The sequence below is a fragment of the Phaseolus vulgaris genome, chromosome 2 (genome assembly GCF_051622355.1).
Source record: "Phaseolus vulgaris cultivar YP4 chromosome 2, ASM5162235v1, whole genome shotgun sequence".
NCBI lineage: Eukaryota > Viridiplantae > Streptophyta > Magnoliopsida > Fabales > Fabaceae > Phaseolus > Phaseolus vulgaris.
The window spans coordinates 41,964,867-41,988,232 of record NC_143499.1 but is presented as its reverse complement, the minus strand read 5'-3'; the positions used below and the strand labels follow the sequence as shown (position 1 = coordinate 41,988,232).

Here is a 23,366-nt window from a genome sequence, read left to right as displayed (position 1 = left end):
ATATTATACATATTATTAATATTATTAGTATTAATATTAATATTTAATAAATTTAATATTATTATCATCAATTTAATAAATTTAATTTAACTAATTTATATCATAATTTCAAAAATAAAATAGTTATGACAATATATAAATAAAATAAATTTAAAATAAATAATATTTAAAATAAACAAATATTTTATATAACATTTAAATAATTTAAATATATATTTTATTTTAGTCAATTAATTTTAAATCAAACGCTTATTTAATTTAATAAATCTAATTTAATTAATTTATATTCAAAATTGATAAATTAAATAATTTATTATAACATTAAAGAAATAATTCTAAAATAAATATAATAAAGAATTCAAAATTAAAATATTTATTATACATTAAAAATATTTAAATTTTAAAATTCTAAACATGCGTGGGCTATAGCGGACGCATATGCGTGGGCTATAGCGGACGCATATGCGTGGGTTCTGTGGGCAACGCAAAACGGACGCATATGCGTGGGCCGCGGCCGACGCAAAACCGACGCCTATGCGTGGGCCGCGGCCGACGCAAAATTTTTTTTTTTAAAAAAAAAATTAAATCAATATATGCGTCCATTTTGCGTCCAATGTACATCTTGCGTGGGCTTTTACTCATTTTGGCCGACGAGAGTAGCGTCCGCAAATGGCCCACGCAAAAATTTGGAAGCTAAATCAAGTTTTTCTTGTAGTGATATATGACAATTTATTAGTATTGTGATTTTTTTCCAAAGGTTATACAATTGTAATTACAAGAAAATAAATATTTAGTGTAAATAAAATTCAACCCTAAATAGAATATTGATGCGACTCTAAAGTTATATATGGTACTTCAAGTCAACTTTAAGTATTGTTGGTTAAATTAATATTAATTATTAATTGAAAAAATTTAGTGTTAATTAATCTAATTTTAAAATGTAAATGCATTATCGTCAATTAAGTTGATATTTATCAAAAAAAATATTTTAATATTAACGGTTTGATCGAAGTTTAATACCTTCTCATGTAAGACTTCCATTTTTAACAAAAATAAAATACAAACGAAAATTAAAAAAAAAATGTAATTGATGAATGAGATGACTATGAATGAAAGTGATTGGTGTTGGTGAAGAAAATGAACATGACGTCTAGAGCAGATGAGTATCAAGATATTTATGAGTCTGGATGAAAAAGATAGTGTTAAAATATTTATATAAAAAGTGAGAGATAAAAATTGTGAGTGAAAAAGTTTATCTTCTTTAAATTTAGGTCATTAGATTAAAAATATATGAGAACAAATTCATTAAATAAAAATTAATTTGAGATATCAAAATAATTAGTATGACTAAATTAAAAATCATTTTATAAATTAGAAAAATTATTGATATTTAATTTTTTTTTATTATTAATAAAAAATTATAAAGTAGTTTATAAATTATACTCTCTTTTATCCGATAAATTTTTTTCTTATAATATTTAACTATGAATAACATTATTTAGCTTTTTAATAGTGTAAACTTTAAATTTATAATTTTATTAATTAAATTAATTTAAACATTAAATCTTATTAATATTATATTGTAAAGATCACTGGAACATATTCATGATTATGAGTGTGCAACAAAGAAAAAAAAAATATTGAGAGGAGGTCCTACAACAAAGCTAAAATATGAGAATAGAAAAAAAATCAAAGAAATTTGCCAAACAATAGATTTTAGATTGGATACAAATTTTACAGAAATGGGTGCAATAGGGTAAAATAATGAATCTCCTTCAGAAATGAAGTTTCTTGTTAATTATATTTTGCATAAAGTACAATAAATTTATCATAAATTTATCATCAATGATAGTTTATCTTTTAACATAAAAGAAACTAATTAACTTTTGTGTTTCTATGGAATATTTGTACCATTTTTTTCTGCCTGCAAGTTAATTTTATTTACATATTATTAATGAAGACATATTATCTTTAAAACAAGACGTCTCTTATAACCAACCTTTGATAAAGATATACAGTTTTTCATGAAAAACACACCATGTGAATGAATATACACACTTTTCATGAAAGATTTAACTCACGGATTACATTTTACAAACAAAGAAAAGTACAAACCACTGTAATTTTCACTGGTTACACATTAACATATTTAGGTTAAATCTTATCTTGCAGTATCATTCCTCTTAATTGGCACCAGTAACTGCAGGGTGCTGTGCCCTGTACTTGTACCTCTTTGAAACCAACAAATAGAGAAAGAAGTTGATCAAGCTCAATATGGAAAGTAACCAGTAGAACAAGTTAAGATGGTTTCTGTTAATATTGTTCCCTGCTAACCAGCCTCCACTTGCAGTAATATTCTTGGTTGCACTGTTCACAATTTTCACCAAGATGGAGCTCAGAAAATAGCCAATGGCCATGGCGCACCACAGAAAGCAGGTTGATGTGGATTTAAGGCTTTTTGGTGCCTCTGAGTAGAAAAACTCAAGAAGTCCCACGTAGGTAAACATGTCAGCTATGGCAAATAAAAAATACTGAAAAGAAAGCCAGAATATGCTCAATGGCAATGGCTGTAGTACTGGAAATGCATCAAGCATGTTGCTGTCTCTTGCAACTCCTTTTCTCTTGACCTCTATGATTGCTGCAGCTGCCATGGAGAGGGATGAGAGTACTAGGCCAACTCCTATGCGTTGCAAGTGCGTAATCCCAGTGGAAATACCAGTGAATCTGCTTAGAAATGGCACACAAATGCGATCATAGAAAGGGACAAAAAGTATTAAGAAGACAACTGGGAAGATTGGTATGGATGCAGGTGGGATGTGAAAATGCTTGGCGATCCTGGTGTTCATGGTGGACCCTTGCTGAATAGAGAAGGTTTGGAGTTGTGCCAAGCAAAGGGTCATTATTATTGAGCAGCAGAATATAGGGAGCATGCTCAGAATGATTTTGGCATTTTCTACTTGTGTCACTCTGCATAGTTTCCATGGGTTTGGAGTCTTTTGATTCTCATCTTGCACATTAGATTTTCTTTGGATGGCTGCTTTGTCCAAGAACCTGTGCAAAGGAAAATTCATGTTTAAAACTAGCTAGCTAGATTTACATTGGAGCCAGAAGAAGCATCAACTATTAACAATATATGCATATACCATCATAAATTTTTTTAGGCACTAGGTGAAAATTCAGCAGTTCATTTGGCATTATTCTTTAATACTTAAGCTACAAGACACAAAGTAGGATTGAACCTGTAAATATCTGTATGAGGTTGACACTCTATTTCTACTGCAGCTTCTTTATCCTTATCAATCTCATATAGTTCATTAGGATTCGGTGGAAGGGGAAGGTTTCTGTTGCGAATTGCAGCAACGTAGACCTGGAAAATAGTAGCCAAGAATTTGAAACAAACAGCTTGATCAGTGCAATATATATTGTATCAGATCATAACTCAATAAACAAACCGTTTAATTTATTATGTTCAAATTCACTAATTTTTGTAAAGATTACTTTGAAAGACGTTATAAAGAAAAAAACTATTCACAACACCTATATAAAAGCTTTTACAGTGGCAATTCATATATACCTGTGCGATCTCCATGATTCCGTTTGTTATACGAGCAACATGAATTCGGTAGAGTGGCAAACCTAAGGCAAAGATTAAGGTGGCGAAAACAATAGCAGCTGTGGAGATTCCAAAGCCCCAGACCCATCCATTATTGTTTTGTATGTAGACATTAAACGTTAAACTGACAGCACCACCAATGCAAAGTGCTAAGAAGAGAGAGTTGAAGAAGGTGGACATTTGCAGTGCTTCTTTGGGGTCTTTCTCATCAAACTGATCAGCACCATGTGAGGGCAGGGAAGCTTTCACACCTGAACTGCCAAAGGCCAACAAGTAGAGCCCTATGAAGAGAAAGGCTTCTAACTTCCCACTAACCTTTTCACAAACTACGCCTTTCTCATACACGTTGCAAATCGGTGACTCTATGCTCGCCCTGTGTGCCTGTATTGTAAGCAATGCCAGTCCCTACAAACACAATTCACTTCATAAATTTTACTTTTAAGTTATATTCAATGTCTGAATATATAACAGTGTTTAGATAGAGCTTGTTGTTATTGTTTCTCTTTTCAAAAATCAAAATAACAATATTAATGGACAAGAAAAATCACTAAGATTACAATCAATTTCAATGGAGCAACGTATGAGTTGTTAAAATTAATCTCAGTATTATTTTTTCACACTTTCTCCAACATATTGTTTTTTATATTTAATTAATGTCATTAATTTTCCACTCTATACATAAATTAAGGCAACAATGTGGAATGGATAGTGTGCTGCAATCCTAGAAACGCACAGACATAGTATTTTGGTTTGATGAACTTATATTTATCTCTCAAAACTCGCAATCTTCCATGGATATGTACAGAGTGGTTCAACCCGCTAACTGTATAATAATAAAAAAAAAGTGTTTTTTTCTTGCATCTTTCAAATTTTTTCTTCCACTCAATCAATTTCAAAATTGAATTTCACAAGTTAAAATAATTGTTCTAAATTTAAAATAGTTGTTTTGGAAAGATTATTTTAATTTTTTTTTCTCCTCTGAATTTTTATTTTCAAAATTGATTTTTATGTTATGAAAATTAAATTTCAAAATTGAAGTGTTAGAAGAAACTTCCTAATAAAAAAATACAAAATTGACTCTTTAAGCTTTTGTTTTCTATATATATTACAAGTATATTAATATTTTTATTTTTAATAAAAAATTAATTTTCTGTTTACATTACAAGGAGAATATATTGTTTTTATTAAGATGTATGTACATTATATAATTTCTCTATCAAATTATTACATTGAAAATTAAAAATTATTTTCTTAGTAAGATTTAGATTTTAATTTTTTCTTAATTTTTTTAACTTATTCTAAAAAATAAGTTAAAATAACTTACTAGTCGTATTATAGTATGAATCTAAAAGTTAAAAATTTCTAAAACAAATCAAATCAAATCTGTATACAAATTTAAAAAGTGATTCTTTTTAAGGATGATGATACAATAAATTTATACATCCAGTTGATATTTGCCAAAACAGTATATGTCATCTTCCACATACATATATTTTACTCTTTTCTTTGTCTCTCCACCAACCAACTATGCACAGATAATCAGTCCAAGGTTTGTTATTCCTTATGAAAAACTTATAATTTTGGCTTTACCAATAATGATTAATATAATAGTTTGTATTATGATGTAATGAAAAAAAGGTAACACTGGAGCTTACCAAAGACTCAAAGAATCCAGAAATAACAACAGATTTGTATCTGCCAATCCAAGTGTCAGCAAGAACAGCAACCACAATGGAGAGCATGTAACTAACACCCATGTAATCGGTCACCATGTTAGCTGCATCTGCTAATTCATAATGCATGTTTTGATTGAAGTATGATACCAAGTTCACTGCTAGTGACAGAGTTGCCAAGTTCTCCATACCAAATGCAGCTACACCCAAACCCAAATTAATTATGGTTAGTACTCATGTATAATTAATTAATCAACACCTTAATTAATAATATAGTTACATTTTCATGTTAATCTTTAGTAAGTGTCCATGAACTCATACTGTGTCTGTGTTAGTCCTAGCTTACCAAGTATGAGCAATGAAACCTTCATCCCTCCATGTTTGTGTTTCAAAGCTTTTCTTCCTTTCCAATCAACTTTTCCATCAACCAGCCCCTCATCTGCTACCTCCCTCTGCATCCTCTCTACATTCCCATCAACAACTCCATTTTCCTGCTTGCAAATGAAGTGATGAGATGAATATGCAAGGAGCATGCAAGAAACTTGAAAATGCATGTAATAATAGTAAACAAAGCAAAAATAGTACCATGGCTCTGAATGGGAATAGTCTATAGTAAAATACAGCAGGGAAAGACCATTATCTTCCCTTATATATACATCATGATCCAACTAATTAAGCAATGTATTATGAGTAAAAGATAATTATGCAGACTCCAAATGCCTCATAATTAATAAGGTCACTGTGTATCATTCATTTGACTATGACCAGTTCTGCAGAATGCTCTGTTTTTGGTTGATAGCGAAATTGAGATGCATGGAATTCGCCGTCTCAAAGAACAGCAAGATTCGAAGGTAGTTTTCAATTGGCATCAGCAAGATGCATAATGACGACTACAAAATGGCTATAAAATATTATTATTGGTGGAACTACCTCTTACGAATCTTCACTCAAAACTTTCAAAAAAATTAACACAATCTACATTCTGCCTCAATCAAAATAGAACATTAAATATACCCTCAAGATTTGTGTGAAATATATGTCGTCACTAGTGGAAAATCCTTTAGAACGATTATCAATATATTTAGTTCTGAAGACTACGGATTTAGAACGATTATCAAGAAATGTAGTTTGTCCATGTAATACTCAGAGATACTTTTGTTTATATCAAATACATCATATCGAAGAAAATGTATAATTTAAAAAATATTTATTAAATTTATGATAATTCTAACACTAACATAATTTTAAAAATAAAAATATATTAATTTTTTAAAATTTTAAATTTATTGTATAAATTTTTATTAGGATTATAAAAATAAAAAATAAATATTTTTGAATAAAAACATTTTTCTCGTAAAAAAATATAAAAAAATTTATTGTCAATTTATATAATTAATAATTATATAATATATAGATTTGTGTTTCTTTTTTTTATCAGCAATCAAAATAAATAAATGAGAACCACTTCAAGAGTGGTCCAACCTTTATACAGAAAAACACATTATCATACTCCTACCTAGAAACGCCTACCAAATTGATTAAGGTACAACCAAAACAAACACTAAAAAACATTAATGAACCAACCTCATACAAACCAAAGGGTTCAAAACCCAATTAAAATACGCAAAGGAAGCACAACGGGACTTTGCATAAATCAAAGACCAAACTTTTACTTGTACAAATACGAACACTTCAAGCACATCTGCCACACCCCTATCGAAGATGACAGAATTCCTGTGTTTCCAGATTTTACTCACAACACCAACCCAAATTGCATCTCAAATATCTTTAAGTGAATTTGAAACATGTATCAATTTGTGTTATTGTATTTTATATTTTAAAAATTATACGTATTTTTGTATCAATGTAAGTGTATATGATACATAACTGCTACCAAGAAAAAGACTTGGAAAGCATCCAAGAGTTTCCCAACATTTGAGTGTTTCTATTTAACTCTTTTTCCACCTTTCTTGAACAACTCCAAGTCACTAATTGAATAGTTGTCACACACTCAAGGGTTAAAATATAGAACACTCACACTTCTTCTTTGGAGATTGTTTATTAAAGATAAACATTTGGCAGAAAACAAAGTGTTTAGTAACACTGACAGACCAATAAATATATATTAACTTAGAAACTCAGTGTACCATGGGTGTCACAAAGCTAAGAGTTTTTGTTCTTGCATTTTACCTAAAATGTAATAGAGTGCCAACAGATATACACATATCATGGGTTCACATCATACAATTTATAAAGTTCAATGATAGTGATGAAAATTAAATTTCAATAATTTGATTTGTTCATTATTTTTTTGAGGTACGTAGGGTAGCAAGTTGAAGCCATGGTGTTTGAAGCAATTACAAATTCAATTAGCTAGCTAGCCGGCTAATTAACTGTATTACTATCAAGATGACTTCACTTTGAACTGATTTGTTAACCCTGTTTAATCCTAAATGGATATATAATTACGGAACAATTTTTTCATGCTATAAGAAAAATAAGAAATAAATAAAAATTGTTTTTTTTTATAAGTTCAAAAATTGTTTATATATGAGTTAAAAAAAGAATAATAAATTAATTTCTATAAATTAACTAATTTTAATTTTATCGAAAAAGTAATTTTATTTTTCTCTCCTAAATTTTTTTATGATTTTACTTTTAAATAAACTCTTAAATTACTACCTGTAATTTTCCTTTGCGTGTGTTTTTCTTTCATGTTATCAATGTAAAAAAAATATTTTATCAATTAATTAATGGACATTATTTTTTGTATATAAAACTATTATTACAAAAATTAACAACTTTATCGCGCAAAAATAATTTATAATGAAATGTAGTATATTTAAATTATTCTTTATGGATGAAATATTACTAATAGTTTTTAGCATTGTATGATTATTCGTAAATTTATATATTGGAATTAGTAGTGATGTATAAATAAATAATTGATGATTAATATTTAAAATGATTCATATTGAAAGGAGATGGTGATGGAAAATTATTGATTAAGTAAAGGAGGAATGTGATAAATTTGATATTGAGGTAATGTGTCGAATGCAATCACATGTTATTACAAAAGAAGCCTTGAAAAGATTGTTAATTCTTTTATGAAAATGGAAAAAAAAAAAGATAAAGGAGATATTTATCAAAGAGAAGTTGCTTAATTTATTGCATCGACGTTATAAAAAGATGTAAAGTAGTTAAGTTCAGCAGCCTTTATAATTTCTTTTGCATATTCTTGTTTTTATTTTTTATTTTTAATATTTCAAAATGCTCATTTTTTTAATTTCCTCCAATGTTATCTAATTTAGATTTTGTTTTTCATAATTTACAAAACTTTTCTTACATTATAAAAAAATTTCTTCTACAAAGTTTTTCCCCCGAAATACTTTAAATTGTTATATCTTTTATTGTATTTATTCTAAAAACTTCGTCTTTCTAAATTACTTCAAATCCAAAATATATTTATTTTACATAATAAATAAAATTTATGTTATTATATATGTGAAAAATCAATCTTTTACAAGTTTATTATTAATAAAAATAGTATTAATAGAATGGACTAGTATTGTAGAAATAATTATCTTTAATATAATTTAATATATTTTAAATTGAAAATTTAGGTTTTTTTTTTATAAACAAAAGGAACAAAAAAATATTTTATTTGTTTTCTTTAAAGTTTTATTAATCCATTTTAATATTTCCCTTTTTCCTTCTAAATCCCTGAAACTAAAGAAATAAAGAAGAGTGGTTCTAGTTTATGCGAGAACACATCACCAACCTTACCCTTCAATTGAACTTTCTTCTAGTTCCCACCCAGAGAGACTTTTATCCAATCAAAATTAAGATTTAGCACTGCTGCAACCAATAATTTTCTTCTTCTTTTATGTGAAGCTTTTCCCCACTTTTCTTTCTTCATGTCTGCTAGTCAACAAAATAATCCAAGTCCTCAGGCGGAAAAGGTATAATACATGAGAAGAAAAGGTCAACATCTGTCAACAATATCACTATGTACAATAAATAAACAAAATTGAATTCAAAGTATATCAACTAAGCTGCTGAGTAATAAATAAATCTACTTAAAAAGCAATTCAAAAGATTTTCTGTGCAAAAGAATGCTAGACTACAGTTTCTGCTGGAAAGGAGGGGAAAATAACAAAACAATAAAAGAAGAAAAAACCAATCAGTAGTTAAGCAAAGAGTACTTTATCCTCAATACAATTTTCCCTTTTTCCACTCCAAGCTTAGCCCCTATCACTAACCAATGGCCAGGAATATCTTGAGGCCCCTTAAACATTTCTGTCGTGTCCACAATTTTTGCAAGTTTTCCAATGTGGGTTGAACTATCCTCCTTTTTGTCATCAGAGCCTTTCTTTGTCAAAGATGATGAAGAATCAGGTCTCTGTGCAGCAGCAGGAGTGGAGGGGTTATGATCCCAAACGGACCGTCTTATTGTACAACCTGGTACTTTGGAGAAAAGGAGCTTGAGGTGTAACACATTTTTGGCTCCAAAGTCCCACACACCAAGTTGAGCTCCAGTGACAATGTGAACACCAGAGAGGTCCCCAATACTAGTTTCAGTATACTCAATTGGCGCAGTACTTACATGGGAGAAGTTCTTCCATTTGATCGGTTCAAACCAACGGCTGTCTTGTTCTTCGGGACCTTGCCACTTGGGAGCACCTATGGCCACGTGCGCATCCCAGTGAGGTAGAAGATTCTTTGGGAGGGAGACAAAATGTTGCAGATGAATTGCAAGTCGATTTTGTTTGTTGCCTTCTAGACCAAGTCTCAGTCCAGTCACAGGCTTGCGTCCAACTGTTACCTGCATATCAAGTCATGTCATAATGTTAACTCCATCATATGTTGTTTTACTTTATCTTGTCTATAGATTAGTATCTATCAATATTTAGAACTGCTTGTTGAATTATTAAATAACATTCACTGTGAAAAACTATTGTTACTATTAAACATAGCACAGGATCAACTTTATTGGTTGAGCTATCCAACTAATGCCACTTAAGAGGTCCTCACTCTCATCTTCTCCAGTCACCCCCATTAGATTGAGACTTGTTAGCTGATCAGAAATATAGCAGTTTCTACCCACAGAGAATAATTCACTCTTGAGATCAAAGGGAAAGATGGATCATGCATGACCTTGAGGCAGTTACACAGTTTCAATTTCAACACTTGATTTTCCATATATATGTCCAGTTTTAAGTATCTATACATCACAACTTCTAGGTTATTTACTTATTTTCCATCATTAGAAAGATACACGTCAAAGAGAGAATCCAACATAGAGACATAAAAATCTCATTTTTTGCAAGGGCGAACTTTTATCATTTGATTAACTCACATTAAGGAGTACAAACTTTGATTTCCTATTGAGATGGGAATAATCTAATTCTAGTTTTATTGGTTTGCTAGTTCAGCACATTGTCAGCAATACTATCAGTACATCAGGGGAATCTGAGCCATCTTGATAAATATCTTCAGTTCTCTCCAATAGGAATAGAAAGCCAGTTTTAATACTTTCACGAATATTTCATATTAGAAATTTGTGAATAAGCATGTTTGGGTAAATAACTTATTTAAGTACTTATTCAAAAGGAACTTACTACATGAGAATTTATTCATATGCTTGTGACTCTGAAACATAACTGAAATGAGCTTTCAAAAAAAAGTTATTTTGACAAGGTTCTCTATGAAGCTTATTCAAATAAGTCAAATGGAACTTATAGGCAGGTCGTAACTTATAAGGCACCCTCATAAGCTAAAATAAGCTCCACAGAAGCTCTTCCATACGCCCTCTAATTCTATCTGACAAATTTGGCTGAGTTCAATCAAGCTTAGTTAACATTACCTGATCTGAACTAACAAAAAGTTTTGGTCCCATCAAACTGAACTGGAGGGATGGACAGACAGGTTCCTTTCTTTGTAGATTGCTCTGCTCAGGTGCCCAAACTCGAGCTATCTGGAAATCCAAGAAATACTGTAGATCTTCGATGGGTGGTTTGTCTGGTGGATATAGCAGACAGGTGAATTATCTACACTATATGAAACAGCAAAAACATGCAGCTATATTTTTTCAGTATTGTCTGTCAAACTTGTCTTGAAATTATCATGTTAGATGTGAATGTCCTTGCATAAGTATATTTTTAGCTAGTCTTTTGATTCACTGAATCGAAAAATAGTTACTACAATATTCTAACAACACCGGTGGAAACCCCGTATATACATATGCACGTATAAAAGTAAACAAATATAGTAAAAATGATAATTTTCTAATTTCCACAAACTTATTGGGGACTGCATCATATACACAGGCAAGAGGAAAAATCATCAAAATGTTGTCTTCGTGAAAGCTATATCCATCATCTTAATATCATTAAATCTCCATCATGATCTGATACTCAATTTAATCAATAGTTTAAAAAAGACTAACTTGAATGAATTTAATAAATATGAATCGCTACCAGACCACTTGGAGGCTGCGTATCTAAAATGTAAAAGTCATCAAATTATGCACAAGTTTTTTTTTTATAAATTTACTTATTTACTATTTTAAACTTTTCTATTTTGGTTGAGGTTTAGAAGAAGACTAGTAATCTCTCCAATGAACAAGGTAGATCAAACTGAAGATAGCTGATCAAAAGTAGCAGAGGATGAAATAAGAAAATATTGGGAGACCAATAAACCATTAACAATACCTTGTTTAAATAGCTTTACTGAAAAATTGGATTTTCATGCCCAAAGGCATTAATCGATTCTAATAACCTCACTTGGTGGTGTAAGCTTTGGCTCTTATTTGGTGAATTTTCTAGAATATTTATTTTACTTTTTAGACAATAAACGTTTATTGGAAAAAAGTAGTTGATGATTGATGCATTAAAGTGAATTTAGACAAACTAACATGCCCCTGAATGTTTATGAATTTAAGGCATTTAAGTAAATCTAGATATGTTTTAACAAAGTTTATGAATTTAACAGATTGTATATAAGTCACAGTGTGCATTACCCTTGATACTTATTATAACCAATTAATTAAGTTAACACCAGTCTTAATATTTAATATCTGGTCTAGAACTTACATTCAAGATATAAATCAATGGCACGGGTCAAATGGTTAACACCGGGTACTCCTTCAAGAAGAGAAACAATGGGAGTAAATGTCATGTTAATGATATCAGGTGCCATTTTTACAGTCTCCACCCATTTAGAGTGATTTTGCTCAAGATCGTTCCCACCTCTCCTCCTAAAAATGACAGTGACATCCTGCAGCAAGAAATCAGTGACTAAAAGGTTGCCAATGAGATAGAGAGTGCAATAGGAAGAAAGGACAAATGATGCAACAAATATGGCAGAACCTAATTTGCATAAAGAAGAGGAAATTGAATACATAATTACAGGTAGAAAAATATTGTGTGCTTGGTGAGTAATAACGGGGAAAAGGCATTTCTTATACAAACCTTCTCCTTGTATTTTAAAGGACCAGGACCAGACATATTTTTCCCATCATTAAACCTATCATCTCCAATGTCCTTTACATAGTTCTCAATGTCTGAGGCAGACAAACTAGATGATTGGTGCTGCCTGACGTATATGACATCCCTCCCACCAATTGTTGCTGATGTAACAATATGGGTACCATAATTCTCAATAAAACTGAGAAGAAAGGAAAGAAATTTTGTATTAGTACTTGTCCCTGTATATCAAATCTAACATAAAAATATAGAAGTCAAGTCAAATTACAAAAAATGGCTTGTACAATCTTTACTGCCACAACTAGGTAAACTTCTTCTTCTACTACATAAAATTTTGGGAGGCAACGGCAAATGCATTTAACAGTTGAAATGGTGATCACAACTTCAGCAATGCATTAGTAATCATTTCCAAATCAAGTTTTAGAATTTAGAATTACTAAAGTAAGTTGGAAAGAAAATCTAATCAAAACCAAACCTTAAAAGCCCAGGACTGGAAAGAGCCAACACAAGATAGCAGCACTATTGTGCACTACTAATAACTATTTCAAATAATAGTTTTTTCTTCTCTTTAGTGCAAGAAGTGAAACCTGGCACAAGTGTATATTTGGTAGTTTGTGTGTACATGAATAAAATCTCCTCAAAAAATTCTCAGTATTCAAAAATACCAAACAAAAATAATTCTAAGTACTCAAAAATACCAAATCAAAACCATTTCCTACAATAAATTACCAACTGAATAAACATTATTTACAGCAAAAAATAAAATATGGTTACCTAGCCAAGGATGCTGGATCCCAAGAATGAGGAACAGAACGCTTAATTTCTTCATTCAAGACTAAATTTGGATTGGTGAGTTTAACTTCAAACAGCCGAATGAAATACCCAACCATGGCAAGGGATTTTGTGGCTGCTTCATCGACAATGCAGGAGCCAGTAAAATTGAACATTGAATTGAAGCTTCCAAGAGGAAATTCTTCTGCCAGGCCTGACTTCTCATTGAAAACTTTTGCCATCTGGAAAACCAATCATTAAATACAGTAAAGAAAAGATGGTCAGATTTTGTCGAAACAAAGCACAAAGTTTATAATATGCAAGTATAACATAGTCTGTGAAATATACAGGCTCTTAAACCAACTAGATAGCTATAGGATTGTTCATCTATCTTCTCTCGGATGAGATTTTTCACAAGTAGCAAAACAAAAGAAAATTGAGAAGAAAGAATTCCTTATATCCCATATGTTTGAAGACAACTCAAATAGAGCAGATTGTGCTTGGAGAGCTGAGATGCTAGTTTGAAAAATCAGTGCCACTAAGAGGAGCATAGTAGAAATATGACAAGGTTGTAAGATAAAATGTGCCTTGCTGGTGATGAGAAAGCATACAACTGCATATAAAATGCATCCAAAACTTGAGTCAAATGGGTCATTTTTCTCAAGTAACGAAATAGGCCTTATCCTTTTAAAGTGCAAATTTTAGCCAACTCCCTGACACGATTTTCATAACGCTTCCCTAGATCCCAAATTAATCCCTGGTACCACTTAATATAAGCAGTTTATATAACTAACTGGCCCATGATTTGCCAAAAAGAAAACACCACTCAGAAGAGAACATAAAATAGTTTATTTAATCACCAAAATCCCAATCTCATGAAACTAGGAACACTAACAGCACTGTCATTGCAAGTTTCCCCACCAAACATACGCTCCCAAAAGCAAACAATAAAATTAACAAAAAAAAGAACTGCATAGATAAATAAAAGGGAAACCCAGCATTAACTGCTACACCCCATCAAAATCTAGCAAGCAAGAGCAAAAAAAAATCACCTCATGGAAGGTGCAGACAGGGATCTTCTCCATAGAACTCTGCCCGGGGGAGCAACAAATGTCAGAAGAGACATTTGGAAGAACAAGAGCACGAGAGAGAACAAGATCGGTGGCATGCTCCTCATCAAGATAGACAAGTCTGGAGCCGGGTGCCCCTTTGCAGTATAGAAGGCGGAAATCAGAGGTGACATCAAAGCCACGACCCAGAGCTTGGATTGAGTTGCAAAGGGTAGAAGTGAGAGAATCTGAGGGTGTTGGTGTTGGGTTTTCCATTGAAATGTGTGGGTGGGTGGGTGGGATGAACAGAAGAAAGAACAAGAAATGGGTTGTCTTGATTGGTTCTTAGTTACACTTTTATGTGTCCAACAACAACATGGAACCTGAAGTTCTTGGTATGTTGGGTAGAGTAGATTAAGATTAGATTGTGTTGGTTTTGTTGTGCCTGCTTCTTCTCCTGTTCTTCTAAAGAGACGTGCGTTTGACTTTAATAACAATCATCTCTCAAAACGCGTCTTTTTTATTGTAACCTCTTTCAGAGTTGACGGCAAATTTCTTAACTTTTGAATTTTGCCTGGCCCATCAACTTTCAATAAAGTCACTGCAATTGCTTTTCGCACGCTCCATAATTCCTTCCTTTACCTCCCCCATCACTCTATAATAATAAAAATGCTTTTTAAATTTTTTTATACTTTCTAAAATTGTGTTACTTTTGAAAACGTTATAAAAAATATTTAAAATGTATAATTCAGAATTAATATTCAATTATTTCTATACTGTTTATTGAAAAAGAGTGACCAAAAGATTGGAAGATTAAAATGCTCTACGATGACAGGATCTTCTTACTTTGTTCAATCATAGCACGTGTTAATTTTTTTTTTTAGTTTTTGATATAACTAAAATATTCTCTAAATTACAAGTTAATTATATAGATCTATTAATCATGAAATTCTACAAGAAAGTTATAAAAAATAGAAAATGTTATCAAATTATTTTTTTATTATTACTAATTAATGCTTAACATAATTCAACTTAGACATTATAAAAAAATTAATTAAACGGTAATCATTTCTAATAATAACAAATCCACAATCTTATGAAGTTCATATCACCAAAACAAACACCATATCAAGAGCAACTGCACTTTATCAATAGTGATCTCACAATTGCCAATTCACTGCTATATCACTCATTCTCCAATAACCCTTTTTTATCTCAAAATTTCTATCAGCAAAACAAGCCATTATATCTGTAAACTAAGTTGAATCAAAGAGACAAACATGTTATAAAAAAGACTCAATTCCCTATCTACACCATTTACATCTTTATTTCCCTATCTAACACCCTTTTGTTTTTATTTCCCTATCTAGCACCCTTTTGTTTTTATTTCCCTATCTAGCACCATTTTAAAAATAAATAAATAAGTAATAAATTATTATTTTTTTAATAATTTTAATTTTGAATGCATTAAAAAATAAATATTTTTAATGTTTAAAATAATTAAAAATATAATTAATAAATAAATAAATGATTTTTTACAAAATAAAAATAAAAAAGTAATAAATTAAAAATATTTAGTTTAAAGTTATTTTTTTTTACAAATGTTACACTTATTTTATTGTTGTTGTTTTTATTTTCTAGACTTATTTATTTTTGCATTTTTTTCTTCTCATTTTTAAGCATTAAGTGTAACATTTGTATTAGTTTTTTTTAGAATTTTGCATTTAGGTAAACACTTCAATATTATTTATGTGTCCACTATTAATTAATACTAATTGACTTTGGTTTTTTTATAAATATGTCCTGTATTTTTTAGTTGAAATTAACATGATTACATCATAAATAATAATCAAAATAAATAGTAATTTATGTTTATAGATTCAACTTTTATGTTGTTGTAAAGTTTAATTTTTTATTTTCTTCATTTAAAAAAAAAATTTAAACTAAACATTTTTAATTTATTACTTTTTTATTTTTATTTTGTAAAAACTCATTTATTTATTCATTCATTATATTTCTAATTATTTTAAACATTAAAAATATTTATTTTTTAATGCATTCAGTGTAGCAATAAGTGTAGCATTTGCATTAGTTTTTTTTTAGACTTTTGCATTTAGGGTAGACACTTCAATATTATTTATGTGTTCACTATTAATTAATACTAATTGACTTTGATTTTTTTTATAATTATGTCCTGTATTTTTTACTTGAAATTAACATGATTATATCATCAATAATAATAAAAATAAATACTAATTTATGTTTATAGATTCAAATTTTATGTTGTTGTATAGTTTAATTTTTTATTTTCTTCATTTAAAAAAAAATTAAACTAAACATTTTTAATTTATTACTTTTTTATTTTTATTTTGTAAAAACTCATTTATTTATTCATTAATTATATTTCTAATTATTTTAAACATTAAAAATATTTATTTTTTAATGCATTCAAAATTAAAATTATTAAAAATAATAATAATTTATTATTTATTTATTTATTTTTAAAATGGTGCTAGATAGGGAAATAAAAAATAAAAGAGTGCTAGATAGGGAAATAAAAACAAAAGGGTGTTAGATAGGGAAATAAAAACAAAAGGGTGCTAGATAGGGAAATAAAGATGTAAATGGTGCTAGATAGGGAATTGAGCCTATAAAATATGAATAAATAAAACTGGTTTTATTTTTAATTCAGTTTAATATATTTTAATCTAAATTATTTTTTATCATATGCATTATCACTGTGAATAATGACTTTGATATATCAATATATATGTGATGATCTTTATTGGATGAGTATTAATATATCTCATTTATTACTTTACAAATATAGATAATAAACATATGAACCTGATTATTCAACTATTAAATGAGATTTCCTAATCTCTAATACTACCTTATAACGTTGGAAAATCTTAAGAAAAAATAAATATTTTCTTTGACCTAAGATTATTATATAATTAACAAGTTATTTATTACATTTTAATTTCACATCTAATACTTTCAAACACGAATATTATATAATTATATGTTTACGAGATTAATGATTATCAAAGAAATTATCTATCAACCTTCCTAGGATACGGTGAATAAAGGAAGAAAAATGGATTTGATATTAAGTTATTGGGTTTTGGCATTATATTGATTTAAATTTGCAAAGGAAGAAAGAAAATATTGTGTTATTTGAGTAAAATGGTATTATATTATGCTATCCGGAAATTAAAGCATTATTTTTAGATACTCAATTTTAATTTATATATTTTATAATATTTGTAAAGAAACTAAATTTTAATTATTAAATTAGAAAACATAATATAATTAAATAAATAAATAATTTAAATGAAATATCATTATATTGTTTGCTAACACATGAAATATAATTAATATAAAAAATATTTTAGTTGGAATATTTGATATACATATGTATAATATTGTTATTTTTTAATTGATTTGTTAGAATATATATATATATATATAGTTTTAAAATATTTTTTATATTTAAATGTTATGTAGTAACAAATTATATTTAATATATATATATATATATTTAAAATCTCATTTTAACAAATTATCTGCATTTGAACTGAAGAATTGTTTACTGTTTTCCGCTATTTGATTTTCTATATTCCTTTCTTCTGTGTTTGCTTTAAATATGGGTGACGTTTTTCTGTTTTGAAATTGAATGCAGAAAATATATTTTGTTGTTACTAACTTTGAAATCGCCCTTTCTTCTCTTTCTATTTCTCTCATTTCTGCAACCAAAATCAAATTAAGGTTTATTGATCTTCTTTATTTCCCATTCCTCTCACCATTTCAGGGTTTTACCTTCCTAACGCAGACACAGGTACGTCTTCTCTCTCTGCAATCTGCATATCAATTGGTATTCGTTGCTTCGGTTGCCGTGATATTTTGTTCTTTTTGTTTGTGTGTCTCTTGAAGACATTGTGATTGAGTCAAGAGTTATTACACGAACCCCAATTATATTAAAAGAGTTATTACACGAACATTGCCTCTCACTCTCACGAAGACGCACTCGAAACCGAACGGAAAACTCTTTCTCTCTCTCAAACTCTTCTTCTCAATCCCTCTCTATCCTGACTTTGGTGTTCCGTATGTTTATACCATTGTTTTTATTATAATGATATATGATAGTACTCTTCTATTTGTGAGTGTTCTATATTTATACCATCATTTTGATTATAATGATATATGATAGTACCCTTCTATCTGTGAGTGCTATATATGTATAGCATCGTTTTGATTATAGAAGCCTCTTGTATCTGCTAGGTTTTAAGTTCCATGATATAGGTTTTAAATTTTAATGATAAATTAAAGGATTTTTTGCGGTAGTTCAAGATTTAAGATATTGTTTTATCTCTATAGAAAATAAAGAGAAAAACAGTGATAACTGTAGTCCAAATTTATTATTCATGTTGTTTTGATTTTGTTTTTATATTCTATAACATCATCTCAGATGGAGAACTCTGAAGCAGACAATCAAAAAACATTAGAACAGTTAGTCCGTGAGGACATATCATCTTTGATAGAAAAACTTGATCAAGAAAGGTCATTGAGAAAGAAAATTGAGAAGCTCCAGCAGGAATATTATGACATGGCTGAGATTGAAATCACAGCTCAAAAAGAGCTAATTCAGCTCCACAATATTATGATGCAGAGAGAGCAAGAGCTAATTCAGCTCCACAATATTAGGATGCAGAGAGAACAATTCCATTTGCACAAAGAAAAAGATGAGATGATCCAGCAACATCAAACAAAAGATAAAGATGAGGTGGTGATCACAAAAGATGAGGTGACTCGTGATTCTGAGTAAAGAATTTCAAGCAAAAATCACAAATTGCAAATTTGAGAGGCAAAATACTTTTGAATAAGAAGTTTTTTCTTTCTTTTTGATACATCTCATCTTACAACTTCCCACGTTCCAATAAGAAAAAAACATGGCCGGGCATACACCAGCATTTATTCGTACAATTCTAGCATATACTATAAAAATCTCACATGTAGAAATATCTGCTTTGTTCAACCCATTGTAATACTTTTCAAAACCATATACACAAACTAATTTAATCCAACAGTTAACTCCAAATTTCATTGTACTTTTTAGCTTGTAGTCTCGTAGATATTTTATTTTTACATAGACTCTTTGAACAAGAACAGGATGAAATGCTACAATCGTATTACACTTGTAAAACAGTAGTAAATATTATAAAGTAGTCACTTTGGGTCGTATGTACTGGTTATTTGCAAATAACTTTAATTCATAATCATTAGGGATGGCAAAGTGGGGTGGGCGGGCCAGCAGTGGGGCGCGGGCCAGCAGTGGGGCGCGGGCTTATCCGAAAAAAAAAAATGACTTTGGCAGCAGTTGAGTAAATGTTTTGTTTTTCTTTCTTTTTCATTTTGGGTAAAAATTTACAAGGGTTATTGGAGTTATAATTTTCTTAAGACTCCTTTTTGGTTTTGGAATAAATAATAGTGGATATGTTAGGTAGTGGGTAAATCAATAATATTAAAAGGTTGATACTTGAATTATGTAACATTCAATTAATGTTTATTGTTGTATTAATCCTAATAACTTTGCTTTTATGACAATTTTTCAAGAGAAAAAGTTAAAAAAAATTATTAAATTTCTAAAAAAAAAATTGAATGCGGATCAGTCCTTATACGGGACGGGAAGTCTAACCCGCACTCACTTTGTGGGACAAACTATGCGGGACGGGCTGTCCCACTTTGCCATTCCTAATAATCATACCTATTATATATATATATATTTGGACATTCCACATTAATTACTTTTACTTTATAGATAACATTAACTTATTTATTAAGATATATACATCGGAACATCAATTTTATATATATATATATATATATATATATAAATGCAATAACTAAGATATTTATACGGTTTTACAATTTTTTTTAGAAGTAATACCAGTTATAATGTACCTTCTTGACTGCAAAAAAAAATCCTTATATAAATTAATATGTGTAATTGGAATATTCAGAATGTTTCTTAATTAATACGGGAGCTAGGTAATATATATATATATATATATATATATATATATATAATTTGGGAGTTATATTTTGAAAAAAAAAGTGTAATAAGTATATCTAATTTCATAATTTAAAAAAAAATAACGATTTATATAACTTTATTTTGTATAAATATTATATAACTTTTAATTTTTAAAAAATGTGTTTTTCTTTGCCATTTCCTCTAAAATCCCATTCCCAATCATAACACGTTTGAAAATCCAATTGTAGAACTGTTGTTGAACTTGAGAATAAGTAATTTTAGGAAAGAAAAATAAAAATATTTTTAAATTAAGATTAATTTTTATATAAAATCATTAAGTAAGTTTTGATATAGTTTTCTATAAATTTTTATTTTTAATTCAAAGAAAATGCTCTTTTACTATGTTCAATTTTTATAGATAAAAAATTGTATACATAACTAAGTTTTAGCTTTCAAAAGAAGATTATTTTTTACCTTTTAACTTATTTTTTTCAAAATATTTATGAATTAACTTGTTCAAATATATCCAACGAATTTGACAGATAAATTTATATCTATATCTAAGGGGAAATACTTTTGTGGTAAGCATTTCATACAAAATTTAAGAGACTTTAGTATTTTTTTTTATAGCGTCTCCACAAATTCTATCATAAACCAAAGAAGAAATTGATTTAAAACACACTCCCAATGGGATTTACACATTCTTGTTTTAAGATTAGCATGAAGCAGAAGAAAAATATTGAATTGAATTAAATTAGTAATGACTTAAATTGAATTTCTTTTAAAAAACTTGTTTATTTTTTAAAGATGACTAAATTAATTTTTTTAATTTTTATTTAAAAAATTACTGATAAATAAACTTTCTTATAATAAATTGGATTATAACTTATAAAAATATGTTTTAAAATAAATATTAATGGTTAAAAGTTTTAACAATTTAAATAGTTTAAACATCTTAAAAATAATCTGATGTAGTTCAATTTTACACTTTAATTATGTTTTTTTATCAACAAAGAATAAATAAAATAAAATGAGACACTTCAGGGGTGTCTCAGCCCTTATACAAAACCCCGACACCAAGTTTCCTAATACCCTGCCAACTAGGAAGCCGACAGACATCGCACTACAGATCAAAGATAAAAATTCAGACAAGGTACAAAAACCCACCAAATACAGTTAAAAGTTTTTGGCAACAGGTTGAAGTACCAAACCCAAGCGTCATACACAGCAAAGCCAGAACACGACATAACGTCTAAACAACTAATCCTATCTTTGTGACAGGCTGAGTTGTACCAAAAAAACCCAATTACTAACATCAACAACCCGATCCTACGAGGAAGATGCGTACACCAGAAAAACCCGCAAAAGACACTGAAAATTAATTGCATAAAAAATAATTGCATGTTTAAATTAAAATAACACCAAATTGGATAAAAATAATTTAAATTAAATAAATATATATAATTAATTGCATGTTTTTATGATCATGTGAATATATGTTAAAAAAATTATACCAAATTGGATAAAAATAATTTAAATTAAATAAATATATATAATTAATTGCATGTTTTTATGATCATGTGAATATATTCGATACCTTACTTCCATGATATATAATCAAACAATTGTGAAATATTTTAAAATTAACTCACACTAATTTTTTTTAAAATGATATCAAAATTGGGTTTCAAGATTATATTGAAAAGTTTGGATCTTTATAAAAGTAATTTGGAATAGCTTATAAAAAGTTATTCCGTAATAAATTTTATTAAGGCGTTGAATAAAATGAAATAATTAAAAACTAGTTTTAGATTATTTTAATATATTTTGAATTTTTTAAATATAATTTTTTTAGAATATTTCAAAATATATAATTAAAAGAATTGAATACATTTTTAAAAGGTGTAAAAGATCCGTTATGGAAGATAAAGTTAAATTATTTGTGATTTAAGACGTGAGCATTGACTCAAGTTTCTCATAAGAGAGATTGTTTTTTAGAGCACCAATAGATGTACACTATAAAAATGTCATACACCAACTTGGTACCCATGATATAAACTTTTTTATAATTAAGTTATTAGGTCTTTGATTAGGTGACATGATTTTGTTTTTGCTTTTAACATAATAACAAAATTAAAATGGTATAAGGGTATTTGGAGGAGAACGTTAACCTATAAAAATGCAATTGTTATTCAATAGATTGAGACAAAAAAAAATACCTATTTCATTCTTATTTAGTTAAGTCATAAAAAAATTATAATCATACTAGAGCTTTGAAATCTAAAATCTGATTTTTATTTATTTCTTGTGTGGATTGGGTAGGGCGAAAAATGTGAACACCATATGATAAAAAATAGTTAATTTTTCTACTAATCAAGTTAGTTTTGAGTTAACCTTTCATCATCGACAATTTCATACCATAACTATTAGGCTTCCATAAATAATACATTATTGTCATAAAAAATGAATTATTAGGTATGTTTCTTGTTCTCGACAAACTGGAGGTCAAGAGTTTGGAGATGGTCTTTGAAATGATTTTCTTATAACCGCAACTTTGAGCTGATGAATTTACTCCGACGATCAAGTCAGTGAGAAGATAAAATATTTGGGTGTAGTATGTATTGCATAGAATAATACATCTTATTTCTTTTTTGGGGTCATCATCTATTTATATAATTATATCTTTGTGTAATATATATTGCATAAAATAATAATTCTTCTTTCTTTTTGGGGATC

At 28.8% G+C, this 23,366-nt stretch overlaps 2 protein-coding genes across 4 annotated transcripts; both read right to left on the bottom strand.

Moving 5' to 3' along the window:
- Positions 1 to 2,044: 2,044 nt before the first annotated feature.
- On the bottom strand, positions 2,045 to 5,772 carry LOC137812180 (protein NRT1/ PTR FAMILY 4.5). The gene is made up of 5 exons (XM_068614094.2): positions 5,633 to 5,772; positions 5,269 to 5,486; positions 3,575 to 4,018; positions 3,240 to 3,367; positions 2,045 to 3,051 (listed from the first exon to the last, which is right to left on the bottom strand). The coding sequence occupies exons 1-5, from the start codon at positions 5,742 to 5,744 to the stop codon at positions 2,184 to 2,186; spliced, it is 1,770 nt and encodes a 589-aa protein (XP_068470195.1). The 5' UTR covers positions 5,745 to 5,772; the 3' UTR covers positions 2,045 to 2,183.
- Positions 5,773 to 9,279: 3,507 nt separating this feature from the next.
- LOC137812181 (MAC/Perforin domain-containing protein) lies at positions 9,280 to 15,130 on the bottom strand. Of its 3 annotated transcripts, none has more exons than XR_016518775.1 (6): positions 14,597 to 15,085; positions 13,548 to 13,786; positions 12,759 to 12,954; positions 12,381 to 12,564; positions 11,153 to 11,341; positions 9,280 to 10,111 (listed from the first exon to the last, which is right to left on the bottom strand). XR_016518775.1 is itself a non-coding variant. In XM_068614095.1 (6 exons), the coding sequence occupies exons 1-6, from the start codon at positions 14,867 to 14,869 to the stop codon at positions 9,470 to 9,472; spliced, it is 1,689 nt and encodes a 562-aa protein (XP_068470196.1). In that variant the 5' UTR covers positions 14,870 to 15,130; the 3' UTR covers positions 9,280 to 9,469. The 3 variants fall into 3 exon arrangements, 1 of the variants encoding a protein (XP_068470196.1); XR_016518774.1 differs by having other exon boundaries at positions 11,153 to 11,336; XM_068614095.1 differs by having other exon boundaries at positions 11,153 to 11,307; positions 14,597 to 15,130.
- Between the last annotated feature and the right edge of the window lie 8,236 nt (positions 15,131 to 23,366).